The 15,105-nt window shown below is 33.2% G+C and overlaps 1 protein-coding gene across 1 annotated transcript in view; it reads right to left on the reverse strand.

The window, feature by feature from the left end:
* The window catches only part of Cht6 (Chitinase 6), a 152,138-nt gene that overhangs the window by 21,150 nt on the left and 115,883 nt on the right, over window positions 1–15,105 (reverse strand). The window contains exons 12-13 of the mRNA XM_089108442.1: window positions 11,529–11,816; window positions 510–624 (exon numbers count right to left, since the gene is read on the reverse strand). Of these exons, the coding sequence (XP_088964568.1) occupies window positions 510–624; window positions 11,529–11,816 (403 nt within the window). The remainder of the gene's footprint in view (window positions 1–509; window positions 625–11,528; window positions 11,817–15,105) is intronic.

Genomic DNA, 15,105 nt, shown 5'->3' on the forward strand with positions numbered 1-15,105 from the left:
CATTTTTACTTTGGCACATTCATGTCACATGATCGTTTCTACTTGACAAATTTCACATCTTCTATAAGAAATTCATCAGAAGAAATAAAATATGAAAAATATTCAAATTGTAATAATAACTTATGACTTCATAAATATTATAAGTTAAATATAAATAAATAAATTTAAACATCTTTTTATATTCTTGCACTTGAAGTATAACTAGGCGTTTTCCCACTTCACCAGGCTTCTGAAATTCAGATATTTCCTGGGAATCTGTTTAATCGTAAGCTCCTACGATTCGCAGCATTAATGTAATATAGCTCCCAATGTAATATATATATATATATATATATATATATATATATATATATATATATATATATATATATATATATATATATATATATATATATATATATATATATATATATATAATGTATATTTTACCTAAGTAATTGGCTATACCGGTAAGACAGAATGGCATAGATTAGTAAGCATAAATATAACAATTCATCAAAAAGAAATACCTGGCTGTTGTATCAAGGAATTTTTTGAGAGATTCTCGCTGTTCCTTCGATATCTCAGGATCTGAAGACGATACTTTGGATTTAGCTAATAATTGCCTAACTCTTGAAACACCCCCTGAAATGAAATTAATTTAATTCATTTCGTTGTTTGACAAAAAACAAAAGTTTTTGCCTAACAATTTGGACGAAACTAAATCATTCATTTATATTTTTGTTACTGAAAGTATTAGTTTCTATGTGTGAAAGTATAAAAAACAATGAACAACGTATTTTGCCTCTACACCCATCCGAGATCTGTTCAGATATGAAATTTGCCATTTTCTAAGATGCTTCTTTTGGCTCTTTCAAAATTATGTATTTTCTAAGTGCCACATTTTCGTGTTTGTCGTAATGTCGTGTTTCGTAATGTCGAACTAAGAAACCGAAATCAGTGATTCTATGGAGGTGATAGTTTTTCCTCAGCAATATCTCAATCTCAGTCATTTGGTGTCCCATAATGCTCTAGTTTGGGTCCACTGTTATTTCTTATTTGTGTGAACAATATCAGTAACAGTGTCATAGATATTGTCCTTAACATATTTTTCGATGACGACACGGATTGCAATATCAGCAGCCCCTACTCTAGATCTTTAAAGCTCATGTTGGAATCAGCACTGAGGTGGCAAGGGCGGATCCAGGATTTTGTAGGAGGGGGGGGGTGAAAAATAGGTTGATCCGATAAACTTGCGTTAGGAGCAAGTTTAATTAACGCAAACTTGCGTTAATTAAGTAGATTACACTACTTTAGCGGAGGGGCACCCCCTCGCCCCTACTCTGGATCCGGCACTGGGAGGAGGCTTATCTTATGGATTTAGAGAAATCAAATGTCTATTAATTGTGCTACGACAAGATTCATCGTCTTCTCTCGTACTGGCAGAACAGCACCGGTAGTTATGTTGATTAATATTCGAAGCCTGCCCGTAGAAATTGATATATTTGATAACATTAAATATCTTGGGACAATAATTGATTCAAATTTACCATTAAAAGCCATGCAGTTTATCTTCGAATGAAACTGTCAAGAAATATGGAAAGATGACTCTATCTGAAATTTATTCTGCCGTTTTTAGCCCAAAAATCTCTTTACCATTCTCTATTACATTCATAGTCACACATAAATTACTGTCCAATTATTTTTCCGAATACTTTTAAAACTCATATTCTTCCCCTTTAAAGGCAGCAAAGTAAAGATCTGCGTATATTGAAAAATTGCCTGCCTTGCCGTATTCTTACCCAAGTAAATCGTCAACGAAAAATATGAATCAAATATTAAATATTCTTCCACTGGATCTTTTCCCTTCTTTCGATTCTGTTTTTTACATGATAAAAAAATAAGTTTTTTTTTACTGAAAGTAAGGAGCGACATTAACACTTAAAACGAACAGAAATTATTCCGTATATGAAAGAGGCTGTCCCCTCCTCAACGCCCCGCTCTTTACGCTAATTTTTTTTATTCCCTTTTATATACGGAATAATTTCTGTTCGTTTTAAGTTTTAATGTTGCTCCTTACTTTCATTTAAAAAAAACTTTTTTTTCATTTTATTTCTGAACGTTTCTGAATTAATGCAGGTTTTGAAAATTACTCACCGCACATGAAAAATTAAACCGACATTTGCATATTAATTATACCTTTTTTTAAACTAATAATAAGTTTATAGTAACTTAAGTCCGATTTTTGTTCCAGTTATTTAAGAATGGCTCCTGAATCACAAAGGCTGTTCAATTGGAATTAATTAAAAAAACTTTTTCCACAAAATAAGTTTTTCAAAGAAAAGTAAAGAACTCCATTAAACAAAAAATGAGCAAAAATAAAAACAAATAATCTACCAAGCGTTAAATTGCCACAAATCAGCATCGATAAATAAATGAAACCCAAAACGAACAGAAATTACAACAAATGACCGAGTCAAACTTAAAACGAGCAGAAATTAACATAAGTTGGGCACAAAACCCCTATGCCTTCTAAAGGCCAGAACATAATTTGCACTTTACTGAAAAAAATATAAATTTTTTACTTTTATAACTTTAATAAATCAAATAATATTAACATTTTGATTACTAAATATCAGTATATGTATATTAAACTGACAATACACATTCATTTGTATTTTTTTCAGTAAAGTGCAAATTATGTTCTGGCCTTGGGAAGGCATAGGGGTTTTGAGCCCAATTTATGTTAATTTCTGCTCGTTTTGAGTTTGACTCGGTTAGAAGGACAACGCCTTCTATAGAAACTTTATATGCCTCCAGGATATAACTTACAACCCTTGCCCTGAAGGCTGTGGGGGAGTGTCCTCCTCAAAAACATAATTTCTATCTGGAAATCAACTACGCTGAACAAAGAGGCTATCTCAAAATTTTGATTGGATGTGTTTCGGGAAATGGTGGGCTCGCAAGGTGTGTTAGTTGCTTTCCAATCTCTTTCGACTATTAGAAAGGCACAATCGACTCCAATTTGCAATTGAATGATCCCTTTTCGAAGTTTCTGCGACAAATCTTTTGATACAAAGTGCCCTGCTCTAAAGGAAAAAATAATAAATGATACATTGTGCCAACATCGTTCTTATGTGCCCTCAGTGCATAACTTAAAACCCTTACCCCGAGGGTTTTGGGGGAGTGTCCTCCTCAAAAACATATTTTCTATCTGGAAGTCAACTACGCTGAACAAAATGGCTATCTCAAAATTTTGATTGGATTTGTTTCGGGAAATGGTGGGCGTGGGGGGGGGGGCTATTTGCCCTCCAATCACTTACGACTATCAAAAAGGCCACAAGCCACTTCAATTTCCAACTGAATGAGCCATTTTCGAAGTTTCTATGACAACTCCTTCGATACGAAGTGCCCGGGTATGGAGGAAAAAAAAAATATTGTGTTCATATCGTTCTTTACTTAGGCTGCGTTATCGCCCTGCCTATGATAACAACCTCTTTTAAAATTAAAAAAAAACTTTAGCGTAAGAGCGAGCTATTGAGGAAAGGCAATCCCCCTTATATACGTAATATTTTCTGTTTAATTTAAGTTTTAATGTTGCTCCTTACTTTCAGCTGAAAAAACTTGCTTTTTTAAATTTAATTTCTGATCGTATTTTAAATAATGCTGGAAAATCTGGTGCCCCGTTAATGGAACAAATCTTCCCCCATGAAAAATTCCTCCATGGAAAGATCCTACCACGTAACCTTCTCCCCCGACCCTCTCCCCCCACCAGAAAAAATCCCCCCTGAAAACGTCTGTACATTTTCAAATAATCAATACTATGTGTAAACCACAGTTTATATAATTATCCAGTATGATCTTTCCCTATCTCACCCATTATAAAAACCCGGACCAAGGTGCGAGTGCTCCAGAGAACGTTTTTGCAGATAGAAATATAGGCGGCATCAGATCTTTTCACGGGTAGACAAGTCAGACTGTGATCTAATCGGAAACAAGTGGAAACCCGCTATTACGAATAATACACTTTGTTGGAAACAACCAGAAACAGACTAACCCGCTAAAGCAGAAAGAAGTGGGAGGAGCTTTTTGTTCGTACCGAGAATGAAGACCAGAAATGATCTGCGATAAACTTACTGGATAATTCTATAAACTGTGGTGTAAACAATGGGCAAAGTTCACAACTTGCAGTCCTTCCCCGTGGACTGTGGGGATTACGTTATCCTCAAAGGAAACAGTTAATAGATTTTTCGACTATACTGAACAAAGTGGTTATCTCAAAATTTCGATCGGGGGACTTTGGGAAAAAATGAGCGTGGGAGGGGGCCTACCTGCCCTCCAATTTTTGGGTCACTTGAAAAGGGCGCTAGATCTTTTTATTTCCGTTCGAAAGAGCCCTCTCGTTATATTCTAGGGCGACTGGGTCGATATGATCACCCCTGGGAAGAAAAAAAAAAAAAAACAAAAAACAAATAAACACGCATCCGTGATCTTTCTTCTGGGAAAAATTCCAAATTTCTCATTTTTGCAGATAGGAGCTTTAAACTTCTACAGTAGAGTTCTCTGACACGCTGAATCTGATGGTGTGATTTTCATTAAGATTATATGGCTTTTAGGGGGTGTTTCCCCCTTTTGTCGAAAATAAGACAAATATACTCAGGCTCGTAACTTTTGATGAGTAAGATTAAACTTGATGAAACTTATATATTTGAAATCAGCATAAAAATCCCATTCGTTTGATGCATCTACTGGTACCAAAATTCCGTTTTTTAGATTTTTGGTTACTATTGAGCCGGGTCGCTCCTTAATTACAGTACGTTACCACGAACTGTTTGAAAAAAAATATGTTCAACGTCTTTTACCTGATTATTTTTATTTGCGAAATATGTTTTTTCAGGATGATAATCCGATTTTACATGCTTATTTGAACCGAGGCAGGAACTATAGTTCGTCATCCTTTAATAAAATCTGAAAAGTCCTGTTTTTCACCACAGCATAGCGTTATATATAATTGGAATAAATTTCGCAGTTTCGTAGATTTAATTAAATCCCAGGTTAATAAAAAAATTAGATTAAAGAGTCTTTTGATTAGTAACCATTAATTTACACTGAATTCTGGGGTGGAGCCTCCTCATTTTACTTTATTTTTATTGGGTTATTTTGAATTTATTGGGCGTTTCCTTCTTTTTTTACCACGTGGAGAGTTGAAGGGCCATCTTTTTATTCCGGTGTTTGGAGATGGTGTTATTTATTTATTGTTGAGTGTATAACCCACACACGAGTTAACCTCACCGCGGGTCATTAATTTGATCGTTTTGTGATTTTTTTTTTACTGATTATTAAAGAACTTGAAATTTTTGAATCATGAAAATAAATAAGCAAATCCAATTTCTTAAATTTGACAATTTGACAACAAATTTGACAACCGTAAAACTTCCAACATAACATAAAGAGGATATTGATTACCAAAGATAATCTTCAAAAGAAAGCTAGACCTACTTAAGATGTTTCGTCTCAAGTATTTTTAGTTCTTTTGCTGATTTTTTACTCAAGATTGTTTTTTTTGTTTTTTTTAATTCTGACACCTAGTACTATCAAAAATCACATTGAAGCAAACATATGAAAATAATAAATAATGTCCTTTTTCAGTCATATGTTGTTTTTACTGTATTTTTTTTTCTTCTTTTGCTGTTGGTAGTCTATGTGTGAATTAGTTGGAGCATTGGATAAAAATAATAAAAATTATAAATTGTCAAAATGTGAAACGTAGCCAACCCAACTAAAGCTTGAATATTTCTAGTGACCATTCATTGAAATTCGAGTAATCCAAGTTTTTTATATGTCCTGAATTATGGTTTGGCAACAATTTGCTCCACAAACAATTTGTTCTTTTGTTATTTTCGTTGTTTAAAAATTATAATTAAAATTAAAAGCTATATAAAATTATTCTACCTCATAAACTTTAAAGTGAAAAGAGTATAAAAAATGATAAGGAATAAAGAACATGAATAAGCAGAATTAGAAAAAGAATAGGAAAAAAAATAAAAAAATAAATAAAGGAGTACGAATAATGTGAAATGAATGAATGAATATTCGATTTAATTAAATCGAAGTTTCTACGACAACTTCATCGATACAAAGTGCCCGGCTCTAAAGGAAAAAAATATTAAATAATACATTTTGCCAACATCGTTCTTATATGCCCTCAGTACATAACTTAAAACCCTTGTCCCGACGGTTATGGGGGAGTGTCCTCCTCAAAAGCATATTTTCTATCTGGAAATCAACTACGCTGAACAAAATGACTATCTCAAAATTTTGATTGGATGTGTTTGGAGGAATGATGGGTGTTGGGGGGGGGGGGCTAGTTGCCTTACAAACAATTTTGACTATTAAAAAGGGCACTAGCTCTTTGAATTACCAATCGAATGAGCCTTTTTTGAAGTTTCTACGACAACACCTTCTATAAAAACCTTATATGCCCCCAGGGCATAACTTAAAAACCCTTGCCCCGAGGGTTGTGGGGGAGTCTCTTCCTCAAAAACATATTTTCTATCTGGAAATCAACTACGCTCAACAAAATGGCTATCTCAAAATTTTAATTGGATGTGTTTGGGGGAATGATGAGCGTAGGGAGGGGGGGGGCTAGTTGCCCTCCAGTCACTTTTGACTATAAAAAAGGGCACTAGCCACTCCAATTTCCAATCGAATGAGCCCTTTTCGAAGTTTCTACGACAACTCCTTCGATACGAAGTGCCCGGGTATGGAGAAAAAAAATATATTGTGCCCACATCGTTCTTTACTTAGGCAGCGCTATCGTGCTGCCTATGATAACAACCTCTTTTAAAATTAAAAAAAAAACTTTAGTGTAAGAGCGAGCTATTGAGGAAAGGCCACTCCCCTTATATACGTAATATTTTCTGTTCGTTTTAAGTTTTAATGTTGCTCCTTACTTTCAGCTGAAAAAACCTGTCCTGCCCTCCAATTTTTTGGGTCACTTGAAAAGGGCACTAGATCTTTTTATTTCCGTTCAAAAGAGCCCTCTCGTCGAATTTCTAGGGCGACTGGGTCGATATGATCAACCCTGGGAAGAAAAAAAAAACAAAACAAAAAACAAATAAACACGCATCCGTGATCTTTCTTCTGGGAAAAATTCCAAATTTCTCATTTTTGCAGATAGGAGCTTTAAACTTCTACAGTAGAGTTCTCTGACACGCTGAATCTGATGGTGCGATTTTCATTCAGATTATATGACTTTTAGGGGGTGTTTTCCCCTTTAGTCGAAAATAAGACAAATATTCTCAGGCTCGTAAATTTTGATGGGTAAGACTCAACTTGACAAAACTTATATATTTGAAATCAGCATAAAAGTACCATTCTTTTGATGCATCTATTGGTATCAAAATTCCGTTTTTTAGAATTTTGGTTACTATTGAGCCGGGTCGCTCCTTAATTACAGTACGTTACCACGAACTGTTTGAAAAAAAATATGTTCAACGTCTTTTAACTGATTATTTTTATTTGCGAAATATGTTTTTTCAGGATGATAATCCGATTTTACATTCTTATTTGAACCGAGGCAGGAACTATAGTTCGTCATCCTTTAATAAAATCTGAAAAGTCCTGTTTTTCACCACAGCATAGCGTTATATATAATTGGAATAAATTTCGCAGTTTCGTAGATTTAATTAAATCCCAGGTTAATAAAAAAATTAGATTAAAGAGTCTTTTGATTAGTAACCATTAATTTACACTGAATTCTGGGGTGGAGCCTCCTCATTTTACTTTATTTTTATTGGGTTATTTTGAATTTATTGGGCGTTTCCTTCTTTTTTACCACGTGGAGAGTTGAAGGGCCATCTTTTTATTCCGGTGTTTGGAGATGGTGTTATTTATTTATTGTTGAGTGTATAACCCACACACGAGTTAACCTCACCGCGGGTCATTAATTTGATCGTTTTGTGATTTTTTTTTACTGATTATTAAAGAACTTGAAATTTTTGAATCATGAAAATAAATAAGCAAATCCAATTTCTTAAATTTGACAATTTGACAACAAATTTGACAACCGTAAAACTTCCAACATAACATAAAGAGGATATTGATTACCAAAGATAATCTTCAAAAGAAAGCTAGACCTACTTAAGATGTTTCGTCTCAAGTATTTTTAGTTCTTTTGCTGATTTTTTACTCAAGATTGTTTTTTTTGTTTTTTTTAATTCTGACACCTAGTACTATCAAAAATCACATTGAAGCAAACATATGAAAATAATAAATAATGTCCTTTTTCAGTCATATGTTGTTTTTACTGTATTTTTTTTCTTCTTTTGCTGTTGGTAGTCTATGTGTGAATTAGTTGGAGCATTGGATAAAAATAATAAAAATTATAAATTGTCAAAATGTGAAACGTAGCCAACCCAACTAAAGCTTGAATATTTCTAGTGACCATTCATTGAAATTCGAGTAATCCAAGTTTTTTATATGTCCTGAATTATGGTTTGGCAACAATTTTGTTCTTTTGTTATTTTCGTTGTTTAAAAATTATAATTAAAATTAAAAGCTATATAAAATTATTCTACCTCATAAACTTTAAAGTGAAAAGAGTATAAAAAATGATAAGGAATAAAGAACATGAATAAGCATAATTAGAAAAAGAATAGGAAAAAAAAATAAAAAAATAAATAAAGGAGTACGAATAATGTGAAATGAATGAATGAATATTCGATTTAATTAAATCGAAGTTTCTACGACAACTTCTTCGATACGAAGTGCCCTGCTCTAAAGGAAAAAAATAATAAATGATACATTGTGCCAACGTCGTTCTTATATGCCCTCTGTACATAACTTAAAACCCTTGTCCCGAGGGTTGTGGGGGAGTGTCCTCCTCAAAAACATATTTTCTATCTGGAAATCAACTAGGCCTACGCTGAAGAAAATGGCTATCTCAAAATTTTGATTGGATGTGTTTGGAGGAATGATGGGTGTTGGGGGGGGGGGGCTAGTTGCCTTACAATCAATTTTGACTATTAAAAAGGGCACTAGCTCTTTGACTTACCAATCGAATGAGCCTTTTTTGAAGTTTCTACGACAACACCTTCTATAAAAACCTTATATGCCCCCAGGGCATAACTTAAAAACCCTTGCCCCGAGGGTTGTGGGGGAGTCTCTTCCTCAAAAACATATTTTCTATCTGGAAATCAACTACGCTGAACAAAATGGCTATCTCAAAATTTTCATTGGATGTGTTTGGGGGAATGATGAGCGTAGGGAGGGGGGGGGCCAGTTTCCCTCCAATCACTTTTGACTATTAAAAACGGCACTAGCCATTCCAATTTCCAATTGAATGAGCCCCTTTCGAAGTTTCTACGACAACTTCTTCGGTACGAAGTGCCCGGGTATGGAGGAAAAAAAAATATTGTGCCCACATCGTTCTTTACTTAGGCAGCGCTATTGCGCTGCCTATGATAACAACCTCTTTTAAAATTAAAAAAAAAACTTTAGTGTAAGAGCGAGCTATTGAGGAAAGGCCACTCCCCTTATATACGTAATATTTTCTGTTCGTTTTAAGTTTTAATGTTGCTCCTTACTTTCAGCTGAAAAAACCTGTCCTGCCCTCCAATTTTTTGGGTCACTTGAAAAGGGCACTAGATCTTTTTATTTCCGTTCAAAAGAGCCCTCTCGTCGAATTTCTAGGGCGACTGGGTCGATATGATCACCCCTGGGAAGAAAAAAAAAAAAAAAAAAAAAAAAGAAAAAAAAAGACGCATCCGTGATCTTTCTTCTGGGAAAAATTCAAAATTTCTCATTTTTGCCGATAGGAGCTTTAAACTTCTACAGTATGGTTCTCTGATACGCTGAATCTAATGGTGCGATTTTCATTCAGATTATATGAATTTTAGGGGGTGTTTTCCCCTTTAGTCGAAAATAAGACAAATATTCTCAGGCTCGTAAATTTTGATGGGTAAGACTCAACTTGACAAAACTTATATATTTGAAATCAGCATAGAAATCCAATTCTTTTGATGCATCTTTTGATATCGAAATTCCGTTTTTTAGAGTTTCGGTTACTATTGAGCCGGGTCGCTCCTTAATTACAGTACGTTACGACGAACTGTTTGAAAAAAATATGTTCAACGTCTTTTACCTGATTATTTTTATTTGCGAAATATGTTTTTTCAGGATGATAATCCGATTTTACATGCTTATTTGAACCGAGGCAGGAACTATAGTTCGTCATCCTTTAATAAAATCTGGAAAGTCCTGTTTTTCACAACAGCATAGCGTTATATATAATTGGAATAAATTTCGCAGTTTCGTAGATTTAATTAAATCCCAGGTTAATAATAAAATTAGATTAAAAGAGTCTTTTAATTAGTAACCATTAATTTATATTGAATTCTGGGGTGGAGCCTCCTCATTTTACTTTATTTTTATTGGGTTATTTTGAATTTATTGGGCGTTTCGTTCTTTTTTTACCGCGTGGAGAGTTGAAGGGCCATCTTTTTATTCCGGTATTTGGAGATGGTGTTATTTATTTATTGTTGAGTGTATAACCCACACACGAGTTAAACTCACCGCGGGTCATTAATTTGATAGTTTTGTGATTTTTTTTTATTGATTATTAAAGAACTTGAACTTTTTGAATCATGAAAATAAATAGGCAAATCCAATTTCTTAAATTTGACAATTTGACAACTTAAATTTGACAACCGTAAAACTTCCAACATAACATAAAGAGGATATTGATTCCCAAAGATAATCTTCAAAAGAAAGCTAGACCTACTTAAGATGTTTCGTCTCAAGTATTTTTAGTTCTTTTGCTGATTTTTTACTCAAGATTGTTTTTTTTTAAATTCTGACACCTAGGACTATCAAAAATCACATTGAAGCAAACATATGACAATAATAAATAATGTCCTTTTTCAGTCATATGTTGTTTTTACTGTATTTTTTTTCTTCTTTTGCTGTTGGTAGTCTGTGTGTGAATCAGTTGGAGCATTGGATAAAAATAACAAAAATTATAAATTGTCAAAATGTGAAACGTAGCCAACCCATCTAAAGCTTGAATATTTCTAGTGACCATTCATTGAAATTCGAGTAATCCAAGTTTTTTATATGTCCTGAATTATGGTTTGGCAACAATTTGCTCCACAAACAATTTGTTTTTTTTGTTATTTTCGTTGTTTAAAAATTATAATTAAAATTAAAAGCTATATAAAATTATTCTACCTCATAAACTTTAAAGTGAAAAGAGTATAAAAAATGATAATGAATAAAGAACATGGATAAGCAGAACTAGAAAAAGAATAGGAAAATAAATAAAAAAAGAAATAAAGGAGTACGAATAATATGAAATGAATAAAATAAATAAAAAAATAAAATATATAAATAATAAAGTAAATGAAGAATATATTAAGGACAAACAAAAATAATAAACATTGAAGTAATATGCAAAATAAAAAAAAGAATGAATAATAAAATAGAAAGCTTATAAAATAAGAAGATGGTATAAACAAGAAAACAATATGTGGAAAAAAGAAGATATTTACCTAGTTCGTGAATTAAGTCCAACAATTTCTCGAGCTCAGTCTCACCATCTTCTTCACTTCTTTCAATGTCTTCACTCTTTACTACTTCTTCACTATCATCAAATATATCTTTCTCCTCTGAACTGAAATCAACGTAGTCCAGAAATGGTTCAGAAGTAGTTGTTGGTGAGCGGGTTGCAAGTGATGTTCCAGATGCAAGGAAGGGTTTAAATGTAGATGTCGTTGGTGTTTTACATATAACATTCGTTGAGTAGTCGCATGACCCGGAGAGTTTATTGTAATATAAACCTAGAAATGGGAATAACTTAACCCAAACGTGAAAAAAAAGAAAAGAGAAAAAAGAAGCCAACTTCAATATGATGATCTTTTCTGCAATCAAAGTTTTTTTTGGGTTCTAGTGTAATTTTTTTATTTCAGAAAAATTCTTCTGTGAAAAAATATCTTCCGCATGTTACGTTACACAATATTTTTTTTTAAATGATATACCGAAAAATTTTATTCGTAAAATTTCATTAAACTGCTTATTCAAATTGCCAAAGTATCTTTGGATATAGCCCTTAGAGGCATGGCTGTCACTTTGGGATTTTTCCTTGATCTTGAAACTCCAGTCCTGATCTAGGAATCTTGGGAAAATTATATCAATCAATTAAACAATCATTTTATTAATACTGAAAGATATACACAGTAAACACTAAACGGTTGTTTGGCCCGTGAAGCATGGCTTGTAGAGGGCATTACGATACAATAATAAAACACGACAAATGCAATAAACAATACACTAAATTATACTTTAAAAGAATTAAAAAAAATAAAACAGAGAAGAATAAAAAAAGAAGAAAATATGAGCTAGAATACAGTAGTAACACCGATAAAATATATATTATTCATTACCCTGGAAAATACATATATTTCATTATTATTAAAAATCCCTAGAGTTCTTTTAAACTTTGGGATTTTCGGCAATTTAGTCTAGAGATATTGTAAAATTCTCAGTTCCAACCTCGTCTTCAGTATCTCCAACTGAAGGCTCATCAATAAAAGCGATCTTAATCAGCAGTCACCTTCAGTAATTTGTCTCAGCCTAGAATAATTTTTTCCCAGATGAAAAATATCTGCTTATCACGTATTGTCTTGTCTCACTTATTAGATAAAAAAACAAGTTTTTTCAACCGAAAGTAAGGAGCAACATTAAAACCCAAAACGAGCAGAAATTATTCCATATATAAAGCGATTGCCCCCTACTCAATACCTTGCTCTTCACGCTAAAGCTTTTAGCACTTTTAGAAAAGAATTCTATTCTAATTAAACGGTCCATGTGTAAGAAACCACATGGAAGAAACCAACTGACGGATCTCTGTAGCCATATTACATCCACACCTTTCCCTTTCAAAGAATCAAGGGTATAATCTTATTAGAACTAGACCTTTATCATTTCTAGAAACCGGGGGCGTCAATAAAAGGGCAAGAAATTTTTATTTGCTTCTCCCTGGATTGTTTTGCCCCTCTAAATTATACTTTTTTGGTATTTTCCTTAAAATATCTAAAAAAGGTAGCCTTTCTTGTTTTTCCAGCTCTAGTGTAAATTTTATATTTTGTCAGACCTGTTTAAATAGTCAAGAAACAAATTTAAGGACTCCAATCCATGCTCCCAAAAATATAAAACATTGTCCATGAGCCTACCTCAGAAATAAGGAGCGAGATGAAAACACTGAATTGCGGACATTTCGATAGAATCCAAGATTACATTAGCCACAATTGGACTTAGATGAGCACCCATTGGTAAACCGAAGACTTGTTTTGATAAAAATTCTCCTTTAAAACCAAAATAAAAGGAATACTTGTTGACCAACGAGATCAATATCATAATGACTTCGTCGTCCATGCTTGCCAAAGTTACATCTTGTATTAATTTAAATTGTTTTGGATTTTATTTTTTAATATGAATTCACAGTTTTTGCATAACAGTTTGTATACATACACACAACATTAAAACTATAAAAAATTGTATTGTCGTCTATATGTCGAGTTTTTAATTTGTTTACAACATCAATTGAATATAATTTGTACTTTACTGAAAAAAATTCAAATGAAAAAAATGAGCATTGTAAGTTTAATAAACATATACTGATATTTATTCCTTAAAATCTTAAATAATTTTGAGATTTATTAAAGTTATAAAAGTGAAAAAATTTAAAAGAATTTTTTTCAGTAAAGTACAAATTATATTCTAGCTTTTAGAAATTATAGAGTTTAGAACCCTACACAGTTTAATTTCTGCTCGTTTTGAGTTTGACTTATTTTAATTTCTGTTTGTTTCGTGTTTCATTTATTTATTGATACTGATTTGTGATTGTTGTATACTTGGTAGATTATTTGATTCTATGTTTATTCATTTTTGGTTTAATGGAGTTCTTTACTTTTTTTTGAAAAACCTATTTTGTGCAAAAAGTTTTTTGGTTAATTTCTGTTCATTTTATATTGACATAATCTTTTTTAGGAAGAAATACTGAGCCTCTTCTGAACTTAAACAACCATCCCTTCCATAAAAAAAAGCTTTAATACCCCCTGGGTATAACTTAAAACCCTTGACCCTAATCTCGGGGGTTTGTTTCAACCCCAAAAGCCTTATTATATGATATTTAAACTATTTTGAATAGAATGGGTATCTCAAAATTTCTAGTAGATGCATTTCTGGACAATATGACGTGTGTGTAGGGGGGAGAGGGTAGCTGCCCTCTGATAACTTTGACTCTTAAAAAGGGCAATAGAGCGTCTGATTACCAATCCAATGAGCCCCCTTTGAAGTTTATATGACCCCACTTTCTATAAAAACCCTATATGTCCCCAGGGTATACCTTACAACCCTTGCCCTGAGGGCTGAAGGGATTTCTTATCCTCAACGACATAATTTCCAGACCTTTCTGATAGGCTTAACAAAATGGCTATGTCAAAATTTTGACTAGAATTATTTGGGGAAGTTACAGGCGTGGAGGGAGACATTTGCCCTCTGATCACTTTCGACTAATAAAAAAGGAACTAGTCCTCTCAATTTCAGATCGAGATAGCCCTTATTGAAACTTTTAAGGTAAAGTTTCCATTAAAAACGCGACACGGCCGCAGAACATAACTTACAGCCCTCGTCATGAGGTCTATGGGGGAGAGGGTTGTCATCTTCAAAGACTTTATTTCCAAATCTTCTCACTATGTCGAACAAATGGCCACATTAACATTTTGATAGGAAATATTGGGGGAAATGATGGGTGTAAGGCGATTCTCCCCCCGATCGCTTTCGACTATTGAAAAGGGCAATAGCTGTTTCAATTTCCAGTCTAAAGAGTTCTTTTTGAAGTTTTTACGACAACACTTTCTATATGACATTATATGCCCCAGGGTATAAATTACAACCTTAGCCCTGAGGGCTGTGGGGGGGGGGGGTTTCATACTCAAAAAATAATTTCCGGACTCTTCAACTACGTTCAACAAAATGGTTATACCAAAATGCTGATCGGAAGTGTTTGGATAAATGATGGGCATGGGGAGGGGGTGTTAGAGTTCCAATTGCTTTTGACTATTAATA

Source organism: Artemia sp. Qi Xiang Cuo, chromosome 3, assembly GCF_049724085.1.
Source record: "Artemia sp. Qi Xiang Cuo chromosome 3, ASM4972408v1, whole genome shotgun sequence".
In the NCBI taxonomy this organism is placed as follows: Eukaryota; Metazoa; Arthropoda; class Branchiopoda; order Anostraca; family Artemiidae; genus Artemia; species Artemia sp. Qi Xiang Cuo.